The sequence below is a fragment of the Rhodnius prolixus genome, unplaced genomic scaffold (genome assembly GCF_049639745.1).
Source record: "Rhodnius prolixus isolate KJV_2025 unplaced genomic scaffold, Rpr scaffold_3, whole genome shotgun sequence".
Taxonomy (NCBI): Eukaryota; Metazoa; Arthropoda; class Insecta; order Hemiptera; family Reduviidae; genus Rhodnius; species Rhodnius prolixus.
This window is the reverse complement of record NW_027411603.1, coordinates 51,073,603-51,099,467: the sequence shown is the minus strand read 5'-3', so window position 1 is coordinate 51,099,467 and position 25,865 is coordinate 51,073,603. Positions and strand designations below refer to the sequence as shown.

At 32.4% G+C, this 25,865-nt stretch overlaps 5 protein-coding genes and 1 long non-coding RNA gene across 8 annotated transcripts in view; 3 read left to right on the top strand and 3 right to left on the bottom strand.

The window, feature by feature from the left end:
* LOC141452275 (uncharacterized) overlaps positions 1-5,342 on the bottom strand; it is a 29,728-nt gene extending 24,386 nt beyond the window's left edge. For 2 of the 3 annotated variants that reach the window (XR_012457306.1, XR_012457305.1), the window contains exon 1: positions 1,149-1,571. This is a non-coding gene — a long non-coding RNA (uncharacterized lncRNA). Of the gene's footprint in view, positions 1-1,148; positions 1,572-5,206 lie in introns of those variants that run through there. The other variant, XR_012457307.1, reaches the window with a different exon arrangement.
* On the top strand, positions 5,317-11,328 carry LOC141452268 (general odorant-binding protein 19d-like). Its single transcript, XM_074124242.1, has 6 exons — positions 5,317-5,475; positions 8,362-8,434; positions 8,730-8,821; positions 9,753-9,870; positions 10,006-10,082; positions 11,048-11,328. Exons 1-6 carry the CDS (start codon positions 5,419-5,421, stop codon positions 11,078-11,080), a joined length of 450 nt encoding a protein of 149 aa, XP_073980343.1. The 5' UTR covers positions 5,317-5,418; the 3' UTR covers positions 11,081-11,328.
* Positions 11,231-18,884, top strand: LOC141452269 (general odorant-binding protein 19d-like). Its single transcript, XM_074124243.1, has 7 exons — positions 11,231-11,370; positions 15,071-15,225; positions 15,522-15,594; positions 16,627-16,718; positions 16,935-17,049; positions 18,570-18,646; positions 18,729-18,884. Exons 2-7 carry the CDS (start codon positions 15,169-15,171, stop codon positions 18,753-18,755), a joined length of 441 nt encoding a protein of 146 aa, XP_073980344.1. The 5' UTR covers positions 11,231-11,370; positions 15,071-15,168; the 3' UTR covers positions 18,756-18,884.
* Positions 18,885-19,495: 611 nt separating this feature from the next.
* On the top strand, positions 19,496-22,487 carry LOC141452265 (general odorant-binding protein 19d-like). The gene is made up of 6 exons (XM_074124236.1): positions 19,496-19,654; positions 20,903-20,969; positions 21,457-21,548; positions 21,640-21,757; positions 22,243-22,319; positions 22,398-22,487. Exons 1-6 carry the CDS (start codon positions 19,502-19,504, stop codon positions 22,419-22,421), a joined length of 531 nt encoding a protein of 176 aa, XP_073980337.1. The 5' UTR covers positions 19,496-19,501; the 3' UTR covers positions 22,422-22,487.
* Positions 22,488-22,587: 100 nt separating this feature from the next.
* Positions 22,588-24,591, bottom strand: Slimp (Seryl-tRNA synthetase-like insect mitochondrial protein). Its single transcript, XM_074124218.1, has one exon. It carries the CDS (start codon positions 24,589-24,591, stop codon positions 23,281-23,283), a length of 1,311 nt encoding a protein of 436 aa, XP_073980319.1. The 3' UTR covers positions 22,588-23,280.
* LOC141452271 (zinc finger protein 593 homolog) lies at positions 23,281-25,863 on the bottom strand. Its single transcript, XM_074124245.1, has 3 exons — positions 25,706-25,863; positions 24,933-25,033; positions 23,281-24,804 (listed from the first exon to the last, which is right to left on the bottom strand). Exons 1-3 carry the CDS (start codon positions 25,799-25,801, stop codon positions 24,615-24,617), a joined length of 387 nt encoding a protein of 128 aa, XP_073980346.1. The 5' UTR covers positions 25,802-25,863; the 3' UTR covers positions 23,281-24,614.
* Positions 25,864-25,865: the final 2 nt, after the last annotated feature.

The following is a 25,865-nucleotide window of genomic DNA, read 5'->3' as shown; positions in this document are numbered from 1 at the left end:
ATGCGTAACTAAAGCAAAAATATAATATGCAACGATGAAAGGATATCCGCAAATTAATCTCAAATGTACGTCAAAATATTTGCTCTCAATTTCAAAAAAAAGAGGAGGTAATTAAACGGTTATTAAACTATTTTCATGATTTTACTAAATTATGGCAAAAAAATATGTAAACGAAATAAATGACAATAGTCCTGCAAAATTGGCACAAATAATCATTATTTGGAAATTCCATAAGAAAACCCCCAACAAATTGATTGGACAAACTGTTATGAAATACTCGAAATTGATTCCTTTGATGGTAATTTTTCTTCGATTACAAAAACTAATCTAAAATTATTTAGTTGCCTTCAATGTCACTAATAAAAAGGTTAATATACTAAGTTTTAAGAAGTTATTGTTCATCTTCTTTTTTGGTGACTCATTCATTAATCAAAAATGGGAGAAAGATTAATGCCTACTTCAATCACAAGTTTTTGTTTTAATGCCAAACATTCGACCTATGGAGACTAGGTTATCTTCTGGGCTTAAAACTTATTAACAATTCGTAATATGCTTTAACATTATGCATACTTGTCTTAAACGTTAACGAGAGTTCTATCCTGACTTTGAGAAAACGCTTACACGTTCTTTACCTCAACAATCTGTATAAAAGACACACCAACAATAAGGCAAACTCGCAAAATGTAAAGCAATTGCTAATAAAACAATTGTCAATAAGTATAAGATCAGAAGATAACTTAACCCCTCGGCCTATTTGCAATAAAATAAAAAATTATGATCGAAATTGGCTATAATTTTTCTTCCTCTTTGATTAAAGCAGTTACTTCTATAAAAGATGTTTCAACATTGTGCCGAACAATTTTCAAATTAGTTCCGACTATATTTCATTTTCGAAAACCTGAATAGCAGAAAAATTAATTTGAAAAAATCTTACTTCTCTCAACAAAGCAAACGATTTTAAGAACAATTTGACAAATAATGTATACTGCGATCAGGTTTGTGTTGTGTACAGAGAAAACAAATAGGAAAAGAGCCAGCAATTAACAAATTGATTTGACATGCCATGCAATCACTCAAGTCACAAAACAAGAGTGGGCTCTTAATTTCCATTTAAAAAACAAACAAACTTAAATACGTATGTTTCGTACCTGTTAACATTTTCCACTCTGGTTTGTTGAGTGTAGTTCTCAAGAAATCGATTTTTTTTTGCCTTTAGCCAATGTTTGGATGCTTCTTATCAGTGGCTCAAAAATGATACACAGATACCGAACATGAAATATATTATTATAACACTGTTAAGGTATTATAACCGGGCGGCTGAAATGGCGACTGTTGCAGCTGCCTTTTTGATTTGAGTTTTAATTATGCGATTATGTTTGGTTTTAGTTATTTGTGTTTTGGATAGTAATTTTGCATATTGTTATATTTCTTTTGCTTATTTTTTTGGATCAATAATCTTAGAATTATTGGTGTTGCGTATCTTATTAGAGGGCAAACGATTTTCCAAGAACTATGATTTTAAACAAACCAGAGTTCAGAAAAGTTTACATACACTGGGCCAAAAAAGTCTGTGAACACTAACCTAAATTTTATTACTTTTATTATTATCTTAGTAGAAACTTCTTTTATTTCCAAATGAAATATACTATTCGATAGAGAGAAACCAGAGTTTTTCATTTTATATTCAATCTTTTATTTTTGTTCAGCAGGAATATCACAATTAAATGTTTAACAAAACAACACCCCAAACGAATGCAAAAAAAGTCTGTGAACACTTTGCAGAAATAAATCATTCTTACACATTGTACGTGAATTATAAATTTTAAAAACTTGTAGGACCTCCTATGTTCCTGATCACTTCCAACAAGCGAGCTTTCATCGATCCTAATAATTTTGTGGTCGTCAATGTTGGAATTTTATCCCACTCTTCTAAAATAGCGTTTTTTAGTTGTTCACGGTTTCTTATTCCTCGTTTATTTATTTGGCGGCTGATTTCATCCCACAAATGTTCTATTGGGTTAAGGTCTGGCAATTGTGGAGGGGTGTTTAGGCGCCAGAGTGTAATATTTAAAAGCCATTCCCGAGTTTTTAGTGCGGTATGTTTCGGGTCATTGTCTTGTTGGAAGACAAACGTTCCCTCCAACCCTAATTTTTTTGAATTTTCTTTTAAATTGCGTCTTAATATATCCACATACACATATTGGTCCATCATACCATTAATTAGATCTAACTTGCCCACTCCTTTAGCACTCATGCACCCCACACCAGAATGTTGCCTCCCCCATGCTTAAAAGTAGGCTTCATATTTTTCATTTTCATAGCTTCATTTCTTTTTCGCCACACTTTTTGTCGTCAATCAGACCCACATACATTGAATTTCGACTCATCTGAAAAGATTACGGTTTCCCAGAAACTAGAAGGCTTAGAAACATATTCTTTCGCGAAATCCAATCGGCGGTTACGATTTATTTTATTGATTAAAGGTTTTTTCCTCGGGACTCGACCGCAATAATCGTATTCATGTAATTTATTTCTAATTGTCTGTGGTGTTACGCTTACACATAACCACTTGATAATTCTTGACTGATTTTTTGAGCGCTTGTCCTGGGTTCTTCTCGAACAGACTTCAGAATTTGCCGTTTATGGAAGGAATTAAGTTTTGGTGGCCGTCCACTGCGTGGCCTACTAATCACATTTCCGTACTTTTTAATTATATTATGCACCGTTGAAGGGTTTTTTTGAACTATCTTCCCTATTTCTCGAATACTTTTTCTTTCATTTCGCAACGTCACAATAAGTTCTCGAATTGGTCTGGGAACTTCCATATTAGTGGTTAAATATGTACTAATTAGATTATTTATTCACAAAACTGACTGTAGTGGTTTCTACAATACAATAGAGAACTTTGAAACTTTATTCAATCGTTTTTCTGTTTGTTACCTTAATGTTTTTACATATTTATACAGCTGTTCACAGACTTTTTTTGCATTCGTTTGGGGTGTTGTTTTGTTAAACATTTAATTGTGATATTCCTGCTGAACAAAAATAAAAGATTGAATATAAAATGAAAAACTCTGGTTTCTCTCTATCGAATAGTATATTTCATTTGAAAATAAAAGAAGTTTCTAATAAGATAATAATAAAAGTAATAAAATTTAGGTTAGTGTTCACAGACTTTTTTGGCCCAGTGTATATGGTTAAGTTCGAAATAATGATGGTAGACTCGAAAGATTGGTTATGGATAACCTCAAAAACTTTAAAGTAAGTTTTTTAAAACGATATCTCAAATAATCCCGTTTTTACTTTTCTTTTACCACACTTAAGAGATAGTTTTTTTTCAATCATATCGATTTATGGTTTTCACTGGTAGCGATTTCGGATACTCTGTTGAGTCAGTAAGTGTTGTGCGAGACGGGTAACGTTACCTGAATCTCTGCAACAAACTGATTATTCTACCTCGAAAGATGTAGAGGTCAGGGATGCAATACGCGTACTACAACGGATAAAGTCAAAGATATGATCTAACACTGCACTCCTAACCACATTATGCAATGGGATTGGTAAACCGTAGATGCTTGCTAAGTATTAAAATAAAATTTTGTAAAGCTACATATGTAAATAAGAACTATAGAGAATAATGTAGGGGCTACTTTTGAAAACATCTCAAAGAAGTGAAAAAGCCCCATTCAATAAAGTTAGCCCTAGATCATTGAGTATTTTTCTTCAGTCTCAGAATTTGAGATCTTCGTTTCTTCGTCCTTAATACAATATGTTAAGTGCTCTATGTTTCACCTCAATCTTTCTCTAATATTGCTAGTTATTTCCTGCATAAAGTTGTTATTAATAAATCTGTATTATTTCCCACAAAATCTTGAAATAATTTTAATGACATCATATGACAAGTAGAAGGAATAGACAATTAAAATTAATGTGAGAACATGGTAATGCATATACAGCAAGGTTGAACTTGTCACATAGGAATATGACATAACAGTCTGTCATCTAATAAGAAGTTATCAAAGACAACAAGGAAAAATCTTTGACCTAATAATGAATTCTGGAAACTACAAAAAAAAAATTAATTAAGAAAACTTATCTAACTAAACAATTAATTAAATCAATCGAACAATCATCCGATAAATCGATATTTCAAAGTTTGGCCCGCTAAACTCTACTAAAGAAATACGCAAGAAGTGCCTAATTGTCACAATTTGGTAAGCTAAAGACTGTACCTGAAAGGTTCACTCATGGTTAGGAACCCCTTTAATGAGATGGCTTTGAGGTAGGTTTTAGGGTTGGGATGATTGCACAATTAATGGAAAATTAAGGAACTCGTCTGGCTTGACTGGAAAGATTCAGATTTCTGCGATATACATTTTAATTACTAAGCCAGAGGTGGAATATATATTCAGGGAAGTTACGATTGCAGAATTAATGGTAAAATAAACAATTCTCGTCTAGTTTGATTAAAAAGATTAAGATTTCTGCTTTACAAAATTGATAAGCCAGAGATGGAATGTATACACTGGGTAGCCTAAATTTGAAGTTACAATTGTAGAATATATGGAAAAATAAATAATTCTCATCTAGTTTGTCAGGAAATACTGAGATTTCGGTTACAATGTATTAAGAACTAAGTCAAATGAGGATTGTGCAGACAGGGTAGCCCGAATTTGGGATTGCCATCGCAAAATTAATGGGAAAATAAGAAATCCTTGTCTAGTTTGACTAAAAGATTAAGATTTCTGCTTTATACTATTGATAACTAAGCCACAGGCGGACCGTGCAAACAGGGTACCCTGAATTTGAAGTTAAGATTGTAAAATTAATGGAAAAAAGGAATTCAAGGTCTAGATTGACTTGAAAAATTGGGATTTCTTTTCTCATTCTTTCGCAGTCTTTCTCTTACAATTGTTCGAAACTAGAAGAGAATTTCTTATTTTTCTATTAATTTGGCAATCTTAACTCAAAATTCAGACAACACGGTGTAGACATTCTACCTCTGGCTTAATTATTAACACACTGAAGCAGAAATCCTAATATTTCCAGACGAGAATCACGTATATTATCTTAGAACTTTGTAGAACTTAATAACTCATTATTCCCTCAGAGAGAAAACATTACATTTGAGAAATTTCAAAACAAATATTGTTTTTACAGATATTTTTTAAATTAATAACAATTACAAAAAAAAAAAACAATGTACCTTTACTATAGATGATTTGCAATTCTGGGCAATTAGCTAGAGAATCCAAACCAAGATGTATTATGACTAATACAGGTGATAGGAACAAAGGTGATCTGCACTCAGAGCAATAGAGAGGGGATGCTGCAGGACACATACATACTTATATATATAGTAAGGACATCACACCTAGCCAGACATTGGTACTGTAACGCCAACATCCACCGCTAACAATGAAAGGATTTGGAGCTATCTGTGTATTTGCCATCGCTATCACTTTATCGCTAGCGGTAAGCATTCTTTCACTATACTTGCACAAATCGTAAAATGCTTACGATCAACACAATTCAAATTTTATTTCAATAATTAAATTTTGATTTTTTTTATTAACAGGTTTTTCCCTTCTTTCAATTTATTGGTTCCCCCAATTTTACTTAATTGTTTATTCACGATTTAATCGATAATTTAACTTTTCTTTAATGTCATATATCTAGGAACCTTAAAATAAAAAAATATTAAGCAGTTATTCTGGACAAAACGATATAAGGCATTCCACAATCTTAATCTTTTAAAAGCGGGGGGCATTTTATTTTTTCAATTCTTATCAATAAAAATTTACAGTTAAAAAAATAAGAAAAGGGTTGACTAAACGATAATAGGTACACAAATCAGCTAGTATCCAACATTTCATTCATACTTCAGCTTGTAATTCCAGTGATTTAGAAATGTTTGGAAAAACTTGTTTTATTTATTTATTAGCTAACCTTCCAGCTAATCCCTTCCCTAGGGTTTGTGGACCGTATTAAAAAGATTAATTGAAGACTCTGTTTGAAATTCTTTTATTAAAAATGATTCTAGGGGTTTTCAGGGATAATGTTACTTTCAAAGGTTCTTTTATAATGAAGTCAAACTAAAATATTGTTAAAAAATTTTTTTGAAGCAAACCTGAAAATTGTAACCACAGAGAGGTTCGTAATAGTTTTTCCTTTGTGGATGCTGTGAAGAGTCCAGACAGATCCAATTGATCTCAGTGCAGATAACAGATAACAGGTACTTTTTGCATGCTTCCAAATCCATCACAGCTTCAGCCAAAGTATTAATAAATACTATTGTTCTGCCTGAACTTCGTCTTCTTTTTCCAGTCTCGCATTTTTGAATTTGTTTTTAAACAAACATTAAACAGATCGGTGAATTCAGCATCTCTCCTACTTCAACTTATCCAATTTTCCTGGGTATTTTGGCTGTGAAAAACATAATCTTTTTTTCTAATCGTACTTTGTACTAAAAACCCTGAGTAATATAAATTTGAATGTTGTTTCAAGAGCATTTTATCAGATATAAATTACTAAGACAATATTACTTGAAGTTTAAGTGACCTAGAAGATCTGGTTTCTGAATTAGTTCACAGATCTAGTAGTCTGTATGAAGTACTAGCGCGTGTGTAGGTGTGGAGATAAGCTCTAGTTTGCTAAACTTAAGTAGCCATCATCAATTACACATGAAGTAACTCAACAGATACTGTGTAGAGTGAAGCGTTGAAGTTATAGGTTGGAGAATTTAGCTGGAACATCTTCAGTGCTGTCATTATCTCTGAAGAAGCTAAACCTCCGCGATCTTTCTTAATCATACGTCAAAGATCAACATGGATTTAATAAACATAAATTACCCCATTTAAATATGAATAAAATATTTATAAATTACAAAAACAAAAAATCTTAGTTTATTAGAAAAGAAATTATCAACTATAAGTGCGTAAATTGCAGTAAGAGAACTTCATGTGCAATTTTTCTCTTGCTCCCAAAGTGCTCTTCTTCGTAAGAGAAAGTATTGATTTTCGATTATCACCGGAAGTATCCATTTTGAGGTCCTCATTAAGTCCGTAAAATCTTGGGAAGTACAAATTCTATATTTCAACTCGGAACCAGACAATAAGCTTGAGGAAATAATTTGGGAACCTAAATAAAGGTCTTTGCTATAAGGGATCGATTAAGTCCCTTTTTAAGGGAGTCATTTATATGCGACCTGTACAATATTTACAGGAATTAATTATTTAAGTTAAGTCTTAAATTTAAAGAAAACTAAGTTTAACGGATATGCCTATTTACGATTTTTTTTTTTTTATCTCACCAACTATAAGTTTGATTACGTAACTTCCGGTAAGAGAAATCATGTGAGTAATCATCTTATCCTTTCCAGCTTTCCTCGTAAATTAATTTATCACTCCATTTAGACAGCTGTTTTAAATCTTAAATCTTTTTTGTTTTTCACTTTATGAGAGACTAAATCAACAATTTACGAAATTCTCACATTTACAAAAGAAAACCTTCGCCATGAGAAGGAAGCCAGGAAGCTCTAGCTCTAGACTTAATAGCTGTAATTAATTACATATCCGACGAACAGATCTAAAATAAAAATTGCAAGCGTTAATTATAAAATTACCTACAGTTCCCACGGTTTGTTATTTTTATTAGTATACTTAACTTTTCCGGCTTTTCTAATTTTTCAAGACATTTTTCTTTAATACTATGCCTAAAAAAAAATGTTCGTATAATTTTTATTTGGGGTCGTATTTGAAAAGTTTGCGCGAATCGACTTCTGCACACTTTCAACGGTGTAATAAACATCTACTAAAATATTAGTTTCTGTTTTCTGTCTTAGATCATATTTTATAAAATATGTATCAAATAAATAGACTTTTTAATTTGTCTATTCAATAATATTAAAGATCTTAATGATCTTTCAATCCCTTAAGTTCACCGACTGCTTAGCCAGTACATAGGAAACGCCAATGAAGTCAACAGAACTAAAAGATCTACTGAGGCTCCCTTGTTTACCCGAGTTTTTAGGCCTCCCTGAAGTATATTTACATCTATGCATGGGTATGAGCTACAATTTGCCAATGGGTTCGTTAAACCCAAGTAGTTGCACACATCAGTAACCTTGGTATCCATATGAGTGAGACAAATGACGTGACAAGTTCAATTCAGCAGGTACTTCACCCTAAACTTTAAGTCCAAGTTCGTTTCTAAATCGTAGAAGTCAAATGTTTGATGCTTCCTCTGAGAGTAGAGCATTATTTACACTGCCTTATCACTGTCGTTCTCGTCAGGAGCGATAAGTAAATTGCAAATCTTTGCACGTTAACTAGTACTTACCGTTTTTTTTTTGTCTGACAGATCGATGAAGCTGCAAAAAAGAAGGCCATCAATACCTTCAATAAATGTAGAGAACAATACCCAATCACTGATGGTAAGTTTGATTTTTCCTCTTTTACGAATTACGAATAGTTTGACAATTTAAAGAATTAAAGTAAAGTAAACTTGATGAGGAGCACATTAATGGGAAATCCGCTATTAATAGAATATGGAAGGATCAGGTAAAGCAATTGATAGCCAGAAAAAGGTTTGATGGAAGAACAGTCAAGATCGCCTTTAAACAAAATCAATTGATTGTTTCATGATGATTATTATTTCTTTTTAATCTAAAAGAACGTCTTTACCCACTGCTGTAAACAAAGATCTAATCCAGGTGGTTTTAATTTCAGCTGAACTGGAAAAGCTCAAGAAACATGAGAGTTTACCAACCTCAGAAAATGCAAAATGTCTGGCTAAATGCATGCTTATGGAAGGAAATATGGTACGTAATTTCGTCAATACATTTCCATTGAAATCATAAAATTTAAAAGTATATAAGAAATCTATTTATGAAGACTAAATCTTGGAATACATTCTGCGATTCTAGCCTGATCTGTGTTGTTGGACGGGAGTAAGATATTTATTGTAGGATGCATGGCAGAGGAACATGGAAGATGATCACAGGGTGTCCTTTGGCCAGAAGGGGGCATACTTAATGGGATCAGCCCTTAAACGAGAAGCTTGCCCTAGAGAACGCTCTCAGGAGTACGCTTAGACCTGACTGGACGGCTATGCTCGGTATGACGGCTAACGCCACGACGGTGCGAATCTAGAAAGGAAGGAATTTTCCAACTAAGAAGGAACTAAAAGTGTTTTACTGGCCTGCTAAGTTCCAAAAAACATCTCGTAATGGAATTAATGGGAAAAATGAAAAACTTACAGCCCCCTTCAGAGGAAATGGGTTTAATTAACCAGATAATAGCGAAACAACTGACTGATAGAAAAATCATTGAACCCCAAGATAAGGAGAGATCTACCTTGGGAATTTTGGTACCTAGTCCAAGTTTTATTCAACGATCAGAAAAAGTTTGAGCAAAAATAAGATCCAGTCTTATCTTGGGGTTAAATTCAACTGGTCTTGTCGCAAACAAGTATTTTCCTGGAGATAAAGCTCTACCTCAAATTCTGTTAATACATATTTATCGTCTATCAGACCTAACACAGCCCACAGTCCAGTTTATTAGCTTCACAACCTTCCACCATTTCCATAGCACATCCTCTTTATGGTTGATTATTGATTTCTTCACCAAATTTGAAACTGTAGCGCAGGAGTTTACAAAAATCCAAAAAGGTAACAACGAGAGATCCATCAATCAACAAATTAATTTTAATTGCAACAAAAAAAAAATTGTTAATTTTAAATATTTTTCCAGTTAAAAGATGGAAAATACAGGAAAGACATTGCAATCACCTTTGCTGAAACTTTGCATAGCGACAACGCCGAAGAAGCTGAAAAGGCTAGACAAGTGGTTGAATTCTGTGCCAATGAAGGTATTGCTTAGTTTTATTGATTGTTCAATTGATCAATTTTATTTGATTACAATCAACAAAATAAATTATATTTTCATTTTTTTGGGGGAGGGTGATTCTAATGTGCATATTTTCTAAATTGTTTTCTGATTGCAGTGGGAACCGAAGTTAAAGGTGATGCTTGTGAACATGCGTACAAAATGGCTGAATGTAGCTTCAACAAGGCTAAAGAGGTAATTAGAATTAATACCATTAAATAAAATTAATTATTATCTAGAATTAAACTTATTACGAAAACTGCGAGCTCAAAGAAAAATATTTAACCAAAGATGTGAATCTGGAATTTCATTTTTACTTGCGGAATACTACTACTTAGCAAAGTACTGCGTTCTTACCAAATTTTACAAATTGAGTTTTCCCTATATCCGTATTGAGATCACCAAAGTAAAAAAGGTCCTTTTTTTTGCGTTGTCAGCATAACTTGAAATCGCAGGAAGTTAGAATTCCAGTGAAATTAAAGTAACGCCACTTTACGTCCAAGTACCATGGACGGAAGCGCATAGCTAACATACTTTACTATAAATTTCTCATTTAATCACATTAAATAAAATCCAAGGCCAAATCAAGCTTTGATATCTGCGCCTCTAATCGTGGCTTCCAAATTTCAGTGGACCGTCTTGGGTCTTATACATCAAAAAGGGTAAATGTGTTTTTAAAATTCCTAGTTCGAAAAAAATACCTAAACGATTTAAATTCATTTTCAGCAGAAATACTGGTATAAACTTTAAGCTTTCCACAAAGAAAAAACTAAAATCTTTTATTATAAGTGAATGTATTGGGTAACTCCAGACCATTTGGCAAAGGCCTAGGCTTTTGGCCAATCCCTTGGGAAGTATAATGAAGCCAACTAACATTTAGTAGAGGGTCGAGGGAAGAAAACCATGAAATTTATAACAAGGGAATCATTTATTCCAGATTTAATGAAAGCTGGGGAACCAATAATTTTCCTAACTCTGTAATTCTTGTCATGAAATCAATGCTAACCTTCAAGATATTCTAACTTACAACGGCAAACCACATTCTCTGGAGTATATTCTTATTCATAACCCGACTTTACGAAAGAACGCAATTCACACCTGGAGAAACCCCTCCTAAACCATGACATACAATGCTACTAATAGTTTTCTATTTCTTGCAGATTGGACTGGAGAAACCAGAATGGGAGAATTGAAGTATTGTAACTATATAAGGGAATAGCAGCAACAATCTTTTTTCTGTAACAATGCAACTTCATGTAAAATCAAAGTAATGAAAACATCTGTTACCAAAATAATGTTCAAAATAAAAATATGTATTGTACAATAATGAATATGTAAAGATCGTGTTTTATTGTTGACTTAAATCATAGTTTTGGGTACAGTTCCGATTTAAAATAGTAATAATAATAAACTAAAAAAGTAGAGAACATTTTAAAAGTAATTTCTGTGGTTTTAATGTTGATATTTCAATATCCTTTTAAACGTAAGTATTCAGCTCTTTCAGATACTTCTAAGCAGCGGAAATACGTATTCGAGACAGAGTTTGTTTTTGCAGAACAAACGCCGTCCTGTTCCATTTACATTTGCATACATTTATTCATTTATCATAAAACCAAATATGTATTTCCAAAAGAAAATACAAATTACAGGTTTGGCCTGCAGAATACATATGTCTCTGATAATATGCAATTTGATAATTGTTTTAATGCACATCTTATCCACAGCGCTGCAAGCAACCTATAAATTAACTTGTCACATAACACTTTAAATGTTAAAAATGGAAATTATTTAACCTGATTAGATTCGTAAAATGAAATTAGCATTTCAGTTATTATATTGCTACAATTTTAAATGTGCTTAATCATATGTTTTCTTTCAAACGCGAAATTTCAAGACTTACTGGCATAGAGATAAATGAATACAATTCTTACATTATACAGTTTTCTTAAATCGTACATTAACAATGTCTATTCAAAGGGAAATCTATACCCCCTCAATCCTTCTAAGAAACTGCCTACAAACTAATCTTCCTCAGAGAAGATAGTCAAATAAAAATTACAAATCTACGCATTGTAGACAGGGACAAATGTACAGGGTTATGTGGGTCCTTGGACCACAGAACCGCAGCGCGCTCCATTGTGGAGAAAATCTTGTGATAACTCCCAACTAGATTAAAAATTATACAGTAAATAAAACGATCTAAATAAATAGGCCACACACCCCGGTGTGTCATTCTCTTCGGCAGTCATTCTCTTTAAAACCATGTGCTTTGTTTGATCCAACTTTTTGATTCCCTTTAATCGCTCCTTCTGCGTATTCCATTCGGAAGAGGCGGAGGCTCTTAGAAGTGATGTGGGCCGCGGAATATGCCTACGTAAGTCGGGTGCTGACGTTGGCCCTGCTGCCTAAACATTCCATCTCTGGCGATCGCCAAATTAGTAGAAAAATAAGGAATTCTTGTCTACTTTGATTAGAATGATTGCGGCTTCTCCTATGTACTTTTAAAAACTAAGGCAAAGATATATTATACACAATGAGTAGCCTAAATTTGGAACTGTCATTGCAAAAATTAATGGAAAAATGAATAATTCTTCTATAGTTTTGAACCAAAGAATGGAATTTCTGCTTCAGTGTATTAATAGCTAAACCAGAGGTGGTATTTAAATACATAGTTGGCTGAATTTAGAAATTACGATCACAAAATAATGGAAAAATAAGGACTTCCCGTCTAGTTAGTCAGGAAATAATGAGATTTCAACTTCGATGTATTATAAAATAAGTCAAAAGAGGATTGTACAGACAGTGAAGCCCGAATTTGGAATTACCATTGAAAAATTAATAGAAAAATAAGGAATTCTCGCCTAGTTTGGCTGGAACAATTAATATTTCTGCTTTATACTATTCATAACTAAGCCAGTGTTGGAATTTACACCCAGGGTTGCCAGATTTTTCAGTTACGATTACAAAATTAATGGAAAAAAAAAAGAACTTCTGGTCTAGTTTGACTAGAAAGATCAAAATTTCTTTCTCCATTATTTCGCAATTTTCTCATTCTATTGCTTAAAACAAAAATTTCTTATTTTTCCATTCATTTTTCAGAGGTAATTTGGAATACGACGACCCTGAGTATACATTCCACCACAGGCTTAGTTAATTGATACACTGAAGCAGAAATCACAATCTTTCCAGTGAAACTAGACCAGAATTCCGTATTTTTCCAATAATTTTGCAGTCGCAACTAAAAATTCAGTCTACTCTGCGTATCAATTCCACCTCCAGGTTAATTATTAATACAATGAAGCAAAAATCCTCATATTTCCGATAAAAACTAGACGAGAATTGCTAAATTTTTTTCATAATCTGGCAATCGTAACTTAAAATTCGGGCTACCTTGTTTCTACATTCCACAAATGGCTTATTTAATATTCATCCAAACTACAAGCCGTTATATCTCGTTTCGTATTGTTCAAAATTCAATGGAATCGCCGCCAAAATGTAGAAAATACTTTGCTTTATAAACTAGATAAATTGCATTGTTCTGCTGATAATAGGTCATGAGATATTGGAGCTTGAAATTTAAAGTGTTTCATTTTCAAACAGATTTCAACCTTTACATCACTTTTGGTATCTATCGCATTTCTATGAATTCTTCACCGAAATGGAGAGAAACGTATTCTGTATAGCTGATATAAATTGCATTTCTCTACCTGTAAAAGTAAAAGAGATATAGAAGGTTAAATTTTTGATGTTTTCGATCTGTTTTGAAATTCGTCCCAAATTAAAACGTTCATATCTCTTTTCGTTCTTTTCGGATTTTAATGAAATTTTTACCGATTTGTAGAGAATAGTTAGCTCTATAAATGGTATTAATCGCATTGTTCTAGTCTCTATAGTTATTGTGATATGGAAGGTTAAATTTTTTAGGTTTTCGTATTCGTTCAAAAATTCAATCTCTCAAATCTCTTTTCATATGTATCAGATTTCTATGAATTCTTCACCGAAACGTAGAGAAACGTTTTCTTTATAACTGATATAAGTTGTATTTCTCTACCTGTAAAAGTAAAAGAGATATAGAAGGTTAAATTTTCGATGTTTTCAATTTCAGTTAGTTTCAGATTTGAAATTCATTCTAAATTAAACGTTCATATCTCTATTCCTTCTTTGCGGATTTTAATGAAATCTTTACCGAATTGTAGAGAATAGTTAGCTCTATAAATGGCATCAATCGCATTGTTCTAGTCTCAATAGTTATTGTGACATGGAAGGTTAAATTTTGAAGGTTTTCGTATTCGTTCAAAATTTCAAACTCTTACATCTCTTCGTATGTATCAGATTTCTATGAATTCTTCATCGAACTGTAGAGAATAGTATGCTTTGTAACCGATATAAATTGCATTGCTTTGCTGATTATAGTTCATAGCTGATATTGGAGGTTAAATATTGAAGGGTTTGGTTTTCATCCGATTTTCAAATTTTATATCTCTGTTCGTATTATTCAGAATTCGATGAAATCGCCGCCAAAATGTAGAGAATAGTTTGCTCTATAACCGAGATAAATTGCATTGTTTTGCTGATTATAGTTCATGGAAGGGTTTAAAATAAGTAATTCTTTATAAACTAAAGTATTAGATTTCATCTTTGATGAATTATTAACTAAGCCAAACGTAGATTGTACAAACAGGATACTCCGAATTTCCAGTTATGTTTGCAATGGAAAAATAAGGAATTCTTGTCTAGTTTGACCAGAAAAGATTAAATTTTCTTTCTTCTTTTGTATGCAATGTTTCTTCATTTGTCCTTCACTAGAAGGGAATTCTTATTTTTCATTTATTTGTAATCATTTCATTCATTTGTAGCATTTGAAATTCGGCCCTATATATACATTCTACCTCTGGATTAATTACTAATGGATGACCCATATAGCTTTTCCTGCGTGGCAGTAAGTGTGGGTGTGAAAAATTGTGGTAATGAGTTCACCTGTGGGTTACCCTGTGAATATATTGCTATTAATTTTCATTAACAATGGGAAAAGTTTTGTTATGAAAGTGGAAAAGTTCGATTTACTTTACTGTACATTTAAATAAGATTAATTTTTATTTATCAACACAAATTATTCAAATTTGGAGATATCACTTGACGTATAACTTGCAGTGAGGCTTATAATTTCATTGTTATGACTTCAGATATCAGAAGCATATAAATAGGGAGCGACTTTCTCATTTGAACACAATCAGCTGACAACACCTGAAAACTGCTTCTTCGTATTCAAAAGGGTTGAAACATGAGGTACTATTTGCCTGTTTTGTTAATTGCATTTTGCATTGCAGCAACCAAAGCGGTAAGTGTTTCAATTTGGTTTATTCGATTTTTAAATAAAATTTCTTTAATTTTTCGTTGACTTTTTTAATTAGGAGATTTGAACAGACATACTCTGGTTAGTTATTTTCTTCATAATATAAGAGTTGTAAGCTCTGTCTTTTAGTTTTGAGCTTTCTTTCCTAAAATTGGCTTGTTTGTTAGGAAACATCAGATATCTTTTAAATTAAACGCAGCTTAATTTTTTCGTTTCATAACGGTATACATTTTCCAATATTCAAGATATATTGACAATCATTTTTGAAATCTTATGTACAGCTAGACGAAAACGTCAAGGACAAGATATTGGGGACATTCAGAAAATGCAGAAATCAACATCCAATCAGTGACAGTAAGTAGTTTTTTGGTTTTTAAGCTTTTTCTAAGAATTCTGATTATGAATTAGTATAAAAGTGAGCAAAATGCGAAGATCCTAATCCTATATTAGCTTTTATCCTGACCTTGGGGATTATGATTTTATTAACTGACCATAAAGAAGTAAAAACTTAACCTGAAACCATGTAAACCATATAACTTAACCAGATTCAATAAGCCAGATAATATTAGATACGTGGGAATTGGCCAAGCAATCTATGTAATCGCAATCCGATAAGTCATTTAACTCACCGGCAATTAAAAGCACAATGAATTCTTCAAGGAATCTTGAAAATCTTCAGAGAGGTTGCCGGATGAAACTGTGAAGAGATTAGTTTTTTTTTCTTCTTCTCCGCTAAGTCGAGCCCGCAGCCAAGCAAGTTCAAAACACCTACAATGCTTTTTCCTCCATATCATGAACAAAACCTGCCAAGACTCTCTGTTGGTTGGGGCCAATGAAGGTCACCACGGTTCCAAGTGAACCGCTGAACCTGAAACTCAGACGAGAAATACCATATTTTTGTTACAAATTCTCGAAAGGAAATCTTAGAAGCCCAACGTGCCTACCAGGTGAAGACTTTGGAAGTAAAAGTGCTTTCCCGTACAAGGTTTTTAACTATAAGATGGTTATTGCAATTAACTCCTTAGACCTTAGGAATGCAATTAAGACTAGTTACTTTAAAGAGAACTACGTTGAGGACAACTTAAAACTTTTTAAAGTATTAACTTTCTCTTTGATTCATAAGGTTCATGACCCATGAACGTTCCTATTCAAACCAAGTCCTTCTTTTGGTTCTTCAAATTTCCGACAGCTTGTAGAAACAGAATTGTCCAGAAATTTGAATAAATAGTGAAACAACTCGTTGTTCGTGAAAGGTTACCGAGCTATCAAAAGTTGGATTTTACCTACCTCTAAGATTCTAAAATCTTCATCCATCTTTATAGTCATCTCTATAACATTATAATTAACACTGATTAATTACTGATTTTTGAAATTATTATTCCACAGAGGAAGTCCAACAGATAAAGAATTTCGAATCAGTGCCATCATCCAGGGAAGCCAAATGTTTGGCAGCTTGTATGCTGAAGGAAGCAGGAATGGTAAGTTGAGTATATCTTCTTTGCGTAAATTTGTAATTTGCAGTAAACATATATTTGTAAATCTTTGTGCATTCATGAAATTCTTTAAATATGATACAATATAGTTTTGTCTTGACAAAAAAATCTTTTTTTGGTTTTGTTGAATGAACGAATGAACAAAATAGTATATTAAAAATACGTTTAATTTTCCTTTTAATAACATAAAACATTGTTTAGTTAAGAGATGGTAAATATAATAAAGAAGTGGCAAAATTTGTGGCGGAAGGTGTTCATGAAGACCAGCAGGAAGTCGTCAAATCTAAAGAAATGATTGACCATTGCACAGCTAAAGGTTAGCTACACTCTTTTCTATTATTAGTGGAGTTAATGTAGACTTTAGCTTTTTACGTACCATAAACATTAAAGTACAGAATTAACTTTCCACCAACTCAAATAACTTTTAGACGATAGATCTAAACTGTCTCTTGACAAGAAAAAACTAACTTATACTTTTATTTTAAAACCCAATCTAACCGTGGGGTATCAACCAAATGCGCATCAATCTCCAAAGAATTCATTCTGTACAATCTAGAAATACTTCGATCCATAGTTCGTTCCTTCTTTTCGTCACTATCCGGAATGTACTTACTGATCTTACCATTTCTTTCATAAACCAAGTGGCCAAAACACGATACAGAAAACTGCACAATCAAAGCTCAAAGATCTTTTCCTGTCAACGAATTTTTTTGAAAATGTGTTCAACATCTCCTAAGACAGAAATCTGTTGAGAAACAATCTTTGTACTTTAATCATTCTCTGACTACATTACTGACTGAAGTTAGATCAAAGAAACGTTGATGACCATTAAACCATATTCATTGCAACCTAAAAATGAAATCAGTTGTGGCTCCCCTTAAGATGTAGTTACACACCTTATTCCTTCCTTCACAGTCATTGAAAAGAACTAGGGACTTTTTAAGACTATCCCTTCAGTCTATTTCAAAAAATTTATAGGGTTTTTTTTTTGTCTTGCAACTTAGTTATATTGGTTAGAAAGAGCTGATAACAACTTGAATGTGCCGATTAAAGGCTTCACTTGCCTAGGGCAGTTTGAGGACATTTGCTGGGGGGGAGGGGGCAGCACGTGAATCATCCAACAAAAGTGATGAAACAGTCCCGGAAGTTAGAGAGAAGATAATCATTATCAGTTTCCGCCAATCCAGCAAATTAATGTACTTTCTAGCTGTGGATTAGCTCAGGTTAACTAAAGGATTAATTTTGATATCATGAGTCTAGTTCAGCTCAATCTATAATTCTCCACCCATTAGAATAATATTATAACATGGCCAGGAACGTGCTTTCTAATCTGCAAGCAACAGAAACTGAAATTGTGTAGCTCATTTTCCAATTAGGATTAATTTTTAAAGCAAAAATCTAGTACGAACCGACCTTCAAATATGTCCGTTTCTCATGCCTCCCAGACGTTATAAAAAAAATGTCACTTATAAGAGAATCTACGCACCCATTTATTAGAACATCCTTTGATCAAATTTTTAATACAGAAAAATCAATACGTTATGTAGCATTTATGGCTAGTCGGTTTTCGTCAAATTTAGAAATTCTGTTCCATGTTTGTTTCTTATTATTGTACAGGTGACAATGTTATAAAATGACACGTTAGAGAGAAGCCTCGAATTACCCTGGGGAAATGTTTCAAATCAAAATCTACCATAAATTGGTTCATCCAAGTTCAAATCGAATTGTTGCAGTTGTTTTCAAGAAAATCTCAAAAACTGGGAAAAAGCTTTAAAAGCTTCTGGTGTTCTGGTTAACCAGAAAAAAAATCACAATAAATTGTATTTAATTTTTCAGTTGGAGAATTCGCTGGAGACGATGAATGCGAATTCGCGTACAGAATGGCGATCTGCTCTCATGACTATGCGAAAAAGGTAACTACTTTAGAGTTTCAAACTTAGATTCATGTAGTTAAACGTATAAACATAATATTCATAAAATATTATTCAATTTCAGGTTGGAATCAAGAAACTCTATTTTTGAATCAAGATATCAGCAGCACAACTGTTATTGACAAAAGAGGCAAAATGTATTGAAATATCCTAAAAAAATGTATGTTGAATTAAAAAAAATATATATATCATTATACCACGAATTATTTCTAGTGATTTTAACTAACAAAAAACCTAAACAAATTTTTAAGGCATATCCAAGTCTGGCTGTGCCTTAAGTGGCCGCCGCGTGCCAGGGCGTTCTGCTGAGGAGATTTCACAGTTCACTGGTATCCATAGTAATAATATTTCCTTTCCTGTCAGGTTAATCTGCCAAACCATCTTCTTGCATAATATTTACCCATCATGATCACATTGCTGGGTAGCTAAAAGGGCTTGAATTGCTGTTTCAACTAGTCGATGGTACAACCGTCTTGATATCAGCTTTATATCGGCATCAGCAGCAAGAGCAAACCAGTTCTTACCAAGAAGTGCCATTTAACGGAAGTGTATAATTGTAAATTTGGAAGGAAAATAGTTATAAATTGCAATGGTTTCCAAAAATGTAAAGATAATTACAGGTTTGCCTAAAAAATAGTTATTCAATTTCATTTTTCTAATTTTATAAATATCACAATAATGCAGACAGTGCAAGCGAAAAGTTCTTGTAAAGTAGTTCTAGTCAAACTGAGCGTGTCCCTAATCGATTGTTTGTTGGAAGGTCGAGGAAATTACTGGGTATTCAGTAAATGTCCTTTGTGCCAGTCTGTAATTGTATAATACTTATTGTATATATACATGTATGTATTTCAAATGATTGTAGGTTTACCGTATAAAAGCAGTGAAATTAATGGATTAGTTTTTCATATTGTGAGAATCAATAGGATTGTAAACATGAACAGTTTTGTTGCATTTACCTTGTTCGCGTGCATTTCTGCGGCTAGTGTCACGGTAAGTCTGTCCATTTTATTTGAATTTTTTCTTCTTTTTGACTTTCTCTTATTCAATATCGAATTTTTAGCTGAAATATAAGGTCACCTGAGTTTTTTTATTTTTTTTTTTTATTAAATAAAAGACTAAAATAGCCTTTACGTCTAACTGCCTAATTAGGTGTCGCGGACAGAGGCTTCTAGCATACATACTTTACTGTAAATTTCTTTTATTAATCATTAAATAAAATCCAAGGCCTAGACCGAGAATCTAACTCTGTACCATGTTAAGTACATCTTAGACTAGCCTCTAATCGCTCGACTATCGTATTGTCTGTGCTCTGTGTAGTCACCATAACTGAAAACATAAAAACTCCCCCAGGAAGTTAAAATCTGGACATCTGCTTTAAGTGCCTTCATCGAACTCGACAGTGCAAGCTTTTGGAATTTAGGACAAAATCATCCAACTATGAGAAGTGCTTTGCCAAAATCGATCACTCCTAAATTTTTCAAACTTATTGCGCATAATTGAACAACTATGGTAACTGAAACAATTTCCCACAAAAATTTGGTGAAGAACACTTTTGAGTAAGAACTCGGCTGGCTGGAAGTGGGAATAAAGTTTTATCCCCTTTTTTTTAGGGATTTAATTTTTTTTTTCAATGGTGCCTCAAATGTTAACATCTTGAAGTAAACTACTTTCTAGTACTTTAGCGTAAATTGAAAGTTCCAAGAGAATTTAACAATGTAAAAAGTAAAAGAGTCTTCTTTTTCTTAAATAAAAGACTGTAAAATAGGCTTTACATCCAGCTGCCTAATTAGGTGTCGCGGACAGAGGCAACTAGCGAAAACACTTTACTATAAATTTCTTTTATTAACCATTAAATAAAATCCAAGGCCTAGACCGAGAATACACCTTGAAAACAAAGGTAGAGTGTTTAAAGGATTATGAAGAAGATTTTAGATGGATTAAGAAATATATTAATTTTAATCCATCTTGGGTTATTTAAAATCGTAGAAAAAATAATAAATAAATTAATAAAATTAATTAAGTGCAGCTACTGTTTTTTTTTTTCATTCTTTCTTTTTTATTTACAATATTTTATTTAGTTTATTGTTTTATTGGCGGAAAAGTAGATGTACATATGTTTCTTTACAATCTCCTTTATCGCACGATGTAATCTTAGCAAATTAAATTTTCAATATATTTTTATAAATTACTGTTTTAAGTACAAGTTTTATTAATTAAATAAAGAATTTTTTGTTTTAGGCCGAAGATAATGAAAAAATTTTACAAATTTTTAATAAATGCAGTGAAATGCACAAAATTTCAGATGGTAAATATTTTTATTAGTTAGTTGGAAAAAAAGGTAAATTTTAGTATTTTTATAGATTCAAAGCCGGAATCTGTTCATATTTGATTGTATGTTTAAACATTTTTGCTATTGTACATACTGTGATATCTATTAATCACATTGTTTATTACTGTTTGAAGCATTTATCTATGTTTTGTATTTAAGGGTTAAGATTTGTTTGTTTCTTGTTGTGTTAATGTAAACGCGAATATTTTAATAATATACCTTGGAAATACCGTTAGACTGTTAAGCACGTTATGTGTCAAACAAATTAAAATAATTAAGCATCCTCACGTGACTAACTTGGTTGTAAATTAAGGATTCTTTCTACTTTTGAATAAAACTGGTTTTGTGAAGTGCAACTTTTTGAAAGAAACTAGTTGTAAAAAGTTGTAGCATTAAAAATACGCTATGTATATATGTATAGATATTATTAATACTTCTTGCTAAAATCATGCAATCATTTCAGATGAATTAGCAATGATCCAAAGTAAACAATCTGTTCCATCATCGGCTGAAGCTAAGTGTATGGCAGCGTGCATGCTTAAAGAAGGCAAACTTGTAATCACCACTATTTATGTTTACATTCCTTTATCTTGTTCACAGAATTATCACTTTTCTTTTTTAAAAAAAAATTGTTCATTTTGTATAGATAATTGGTACAACTTACATGAAGGATAACGCCTTAATGATCGCCGATGCACTTTATAAAGACAGTGCTGACATGGCTTCTAAAGCAAGAGAAGTTGTTGAACATTGTGCAACAGAAGGTAAGTTTCTTTTGGTTGTTTTATTTGTTAGAATATTTAATAGAAAACAAAGTGGGTGGGGTGTGAAGTACGTATATTAGTCCAGTGAAATTAGGTAAAAAAAGGGGTGAACCTCGGAATGGAGGACAATAAGCTGTAAACTTCTATAAATCTTTGTGTTGGCATTTTATAAGTTGGCTCAAAACACTCGTAGGCGTCACCGGAAATCAGAGGTTAATGGTCACGAAAATTGTTTCTTTTTTGTAAATATCTTGTTTCTTGCGCTCTAAATGACATTTGAAGTTATTACAAAAGTTGTAGAGCATAAAATTCTCTACTAATTTGGTTCTGTGCAATTTTTCATACAATCATCCGTTCTTGAGATAGAGCGCAAAGAGTTGGAGGCGCTTAGCCGTATGAAATATATGCTTGGCACCAAAATACAATGATAGAAACCGAAAACAAGGAAATTCTAGTAAAAGTAAATAAACAAATTTAAATTTCAGTTGGCGTGGATACAGCAGGCGATGACTGTGAATTCGCTTACAAACTTGCTGTCTGCAGCGATAACCATGCTAAAAAGGTAAAACCATCTTTGAATAGTGTCACTTTTATTCACCTCTTTTCTATATTTTATTAATATTTGATCCATTTATTTTAGATCGGAGTTACCAGACCATTTTAAAGGAACAAGTGCATAGATTTATACCAGCTGACATTTAATAAATAAACATAAGTTGTTTTAATCCTGTATGGGAGCTTTTATCAATTACCCATACGTTTCATTGCAATTGTGAGAATAGTTCCAGGCAATCTTGTTGATAACTTCTTGTATTCATTTCCCAGCAAGTAGAAGTAAAAAAAATTCTAGAAAGCAGTTCGCTGAAAATAATCAGAGAAATAATTGTAGCAACAATTTTCTCAGACAGCTTTGATATAGGTCTCGAACAGTAAGCCTGTTCATCAAAGGTAGTGAAGGAATATAGAAGAAGACGCAATGAACAAGGTAAAGAAGAAGCATTTTCTAGCTTCCTGACGATCAAAGATTGACAAGTTGGCAATGGTAGGTTCGTCTTGATTTCTTCTTCTTTGGCCCTGAGTCCGCAGAACTTGTCACTGATTAGCCAGAATCAAAGGGTGGAGATTAAAGAACTGCCAAGAACTGATGGTGGAATTTAATTCAAATATTTATATAAAAGGTTAAGCCTAGGAACTTAAACCTTAAGATTATTAAATGGCTAAGGAATAATCTAAGGAATCTAGGGCCTCGCCATTAGTTCAAGAACGAGGAATACTGCACCACCTACAAATTTATTTGAAACGTGACCACGAAGATAATCTTTTTATACCTAAACACAGCTTGAGAAAACAGGCCAAGCAAAATTGCATGTTTTACATTAAAATCGCCTAAAATTATCAAATATTGAATCGATTAAACGGAGCAGGAGAAACAGTAATCTGAAAGCAGAGCCGGAAAGTACAGAGACGAATATTAGTAAGTAAGGAAGTTCCTGAGGAAATCACAAGGAATTTAAAACACATAATTACTCAGGATTATCTTTATTTAATAAAGAATTATTTACAGTGCTATCTCTTTTATATTCTAGTAGGGAAGCTAATAGTGGTGGTATTTTAAGAACGGTACCAGAAATTACATGTATAAACTTATCTACTCGATTTTCTGAATAGTACATTCTCATCCTTTTACTAATATAGTCACCGTACAAAGAAAGATTACCTAATTCAAAATATTGTTTATGAAAACTTGAAAATGTTTGAAAACTGATGCGCATCTTCTCACAATTTGAAAGATTATTTGGCTGGACATAAATAACACGCAATGGTATTTCAAAAGTTGCATAGAAATCTGTTAAAAGTTTTACAGTAGAAGATAAATGCTCATTTATTGTTTCTTTGGTAGTTCCGATAAATATCTGAACAGAAGTATTCTGCCAAACACCGTATAATCCTGGAAGTTGACTTTCGGCATAATGCCTACCTTTGGTTGCGTATTGAAGTGGTAAAGCTGAGACATTTGTTATAGACTTTGAATGATAACAACAGAAAGGGAAGACAGAAGCACCTCCGTTTAGATGAAGTCTGTCTAATTCCTCATCATCACGTATAATATCTAGAGACAATAAAGACTGGATGTCTTTCAGTTTTAAACATTCAACAATAGAATTTCTAGTAAAGTCTGGATTTGAAAATTGGATGAAATTATTATTGATAAACAGATTGGCCATTTTGTTGCTCATGGCTAGTTCAAAAACGGCCGCAGCTCCTTTAAGGAAATACAACCTGGGCGAGATATATTCTAGAAGATCTAATTTATTTCCAACTTCTATATGATCTTCTACGTCAGCTTCCTGTACATCTTTTGAGTATATAAGTTCGTCTTTGAAATTTTCTGCGATTTCGTTCGGAAGCTGAAGAACTTGAGGATACAACTGTTCTTCCAATTCGCTCAACACCATCTTTAATGTTTTTAAAGCTTCTCTAACATTAACTCCAGCAAATTTCAATGATTTGATCTTGTCAGCATCAGATGAAGCTTCAACACTACTTACTTCTTCGGTTATTCTTATACGTTCTTTTTCTAATTTCTGTATATCGTCTTTAACAGATTTATAATGTTGCCATTTAGTAATCAACATGGGTAATTCTATATCAAGACCTCTTAATTTAATATTATTTTCAAATTTTTCCAAATTTTCTAATTTTTCATCAAAATCAAGATATGGTTTTAAAACTGAATAAATGGTTTTATTTCTGTCAAGCGCAGTTTGTGAATAATATCTTAGAAATGGATTAAACTTTAAAAAAAGATTGTAGCAAAATCTGAAATTAGCCATTTATTTTTTTTTTTTCTTTAAAATCACTTTGTATTATCTAAAGGTTGTTGAGTTTCAATTTTCCGTTTTTTTGCTGGTATAAAACTTCCGTGACCTGCCGCACGTTCTGATTCTTCAATAGAATAAGGTTCCAGTTCTAAAGCTTTTAATCTTCTTTTATGAACTTTGGTTCTAAAATGATCATTTAAAGCTGTATCATCTATGAAGTATCTTCTGCAATGAAAACAAAAAAAAAATGAATGAATAAATAAAGTACGATTCGTTTTCAAAATTATGAAGAGGAAGAAATCAGAATTTATTTTTTTGGGGAAAAAGTGTGAAGGAAACAAGTAAGTACTTACGCGCAATGAAGACAATAAAACTGTGCATCACCAGGTTTATCATTGTCTACATCTTGGTTTAATAATTTTTCAGCATTTTCACTCTGTAGATCATTGTCTATCTGTAAACATATATAAAGATTAATTGTAATTCCAAAATACACTAAAATCGTTGCACCAACTTCTAACTTGGCTCATGTATTATTTGTGATTGGCTAAAAATAAATGAATTCAACTAATTGATGAACACGATTTCATGACTTATAGTCAAACCTACGATAATATATAAAAATATAAAACACGAAATAGTAGATAATGCTTGATCATGCGCAGGTATAATTTGGTAGATAAATAAGAAAGGGCTAAAAGTAGGCTTTAAACTGAACTACTTTAAGAAAACATTTTCTGACAGCTAGTGAGAGAGATACTTCAGTACATTAACGAAAAGATTCTAATTACTGCATTAGAATATTTATTTATTATAACAAGACTCCACACTGACGGATTAAGAGACAATAGTTATGTTTTAAGAAAAAAAAAAATGCATTTTAAGTATCTAGAGACAATTATAATTAACATGTTATACATAGAAATATTATCTCAGCAATGAATAATTTATTAAGATGTACGGAAAGCCTTGAACAATTTTGAATTTAAAAAGAAATTAACAAAACCGTTTAAGCAGTTCAGAGAAAGGTGTACACTACACACACATGGTTGGTTAAGAGCATTTACGCAGAAATTAACGTGCATTTTTCTAATACTGATAACTCAGTTTTATATAAGAAACTTACCTCGTCCAAATCTTTCTTCCGCCGTTTTGTCCTCCACCGTTTTCTTAAATGTGTATCGCCAAAATGTATCTTCTTCCTCCTGTATGGACCAGGCATGTCTCTTCTTTTGCAATATACTGAGAGAAGGTTACATTGACAGCTGTTATCCAAACATTTGGAG

Coding starts and splice junctions, on each gene's coding strand:
- LOC141452269 (XM_074124243.1), top strand. CDS start 15,169: ATGAGGTACTATTTGCCTGTTTTGTTAATTGCATTTTGCATTGCAGCA. Junction 15,226..15,521: donor GCATTGCAGCAACCAAAGCG/GTAAGTGTTTCA, acceptor TCTTATGTACAG/CTAGACGAAAACGTCAAGGA. Junction 16,719..16,934: donor TGCTGAAGGAAGCAGGAATG/GTAAGTTGAGTA, acceptor AACATTGTTTAG/TTAAGAGATGGTAAATATAA.
- Slimp (XM_074124218.1), bottom strand. CDS start 24,591: ATGGCTAATTTCAGATTTTGCTACAATCTTTTTTTAAAGTTTAATCCA.
- LOC141452265 (XM_074124236.1), top strand. CDS start 19,502: ATGTATGTATTTCAAATGATTGTAGGTTTACCGTATAAAAGCAGTGAA. Junction 21,549..21,639: donor TGCTTAAAGAAGGCAAACTT/GTAATCACCACT, acceptor CATTTTGTATAG/ATAATTGGTACAACTTACAT. Junction 22,320..22,397: donor GCGATAACCATGCTAAAAAG/GTAAAACCATCT, acceptor CATTTATTTTAG/ATCGGAGTTACCAGACCATT.
- LOC141452268 (XM_074124242.1), top strand. CDS start 5,419: ATGAAAGGATTTGGAGCTATCTGTGTATTTGCCATCGCTATCACTTTA. Junction 9,871..10,005: donor TGAATTCTGTGCCAATGAAG/GTATTGCTTAGT, acceptor TTCTGATTGCAG/TGGGAACCGAAGTTAAAGGT. Junction 10,083..11,047: donor GCTTCAACAAGGCTAAAGAG/GTAATTAGAATT, acceptor TATTTCTTGCAG/ATTGGACTGGAGAAACCAGA.
- LOC141452271 (XM_074124245.1), bottom strand. CDS start 25,801: ATGCCTGGTCCATACAGGAGGAAGAAGATACATTTTGGCGATACACAT. Junction 25,034..25,705: donor GGAAGAAAGATTTGGACGAG/GTAAGTTTCTTA, acceptor ATATGTTTACAG/ATAGACAATGATCTACAGAG. Junction 24,805..24,932: donor TTTTATTGTCTTCATTGCGC/GTAAGTACTTAC, acceptor TTTTCATTGCAG/AAGATACTTCATAGATGATA.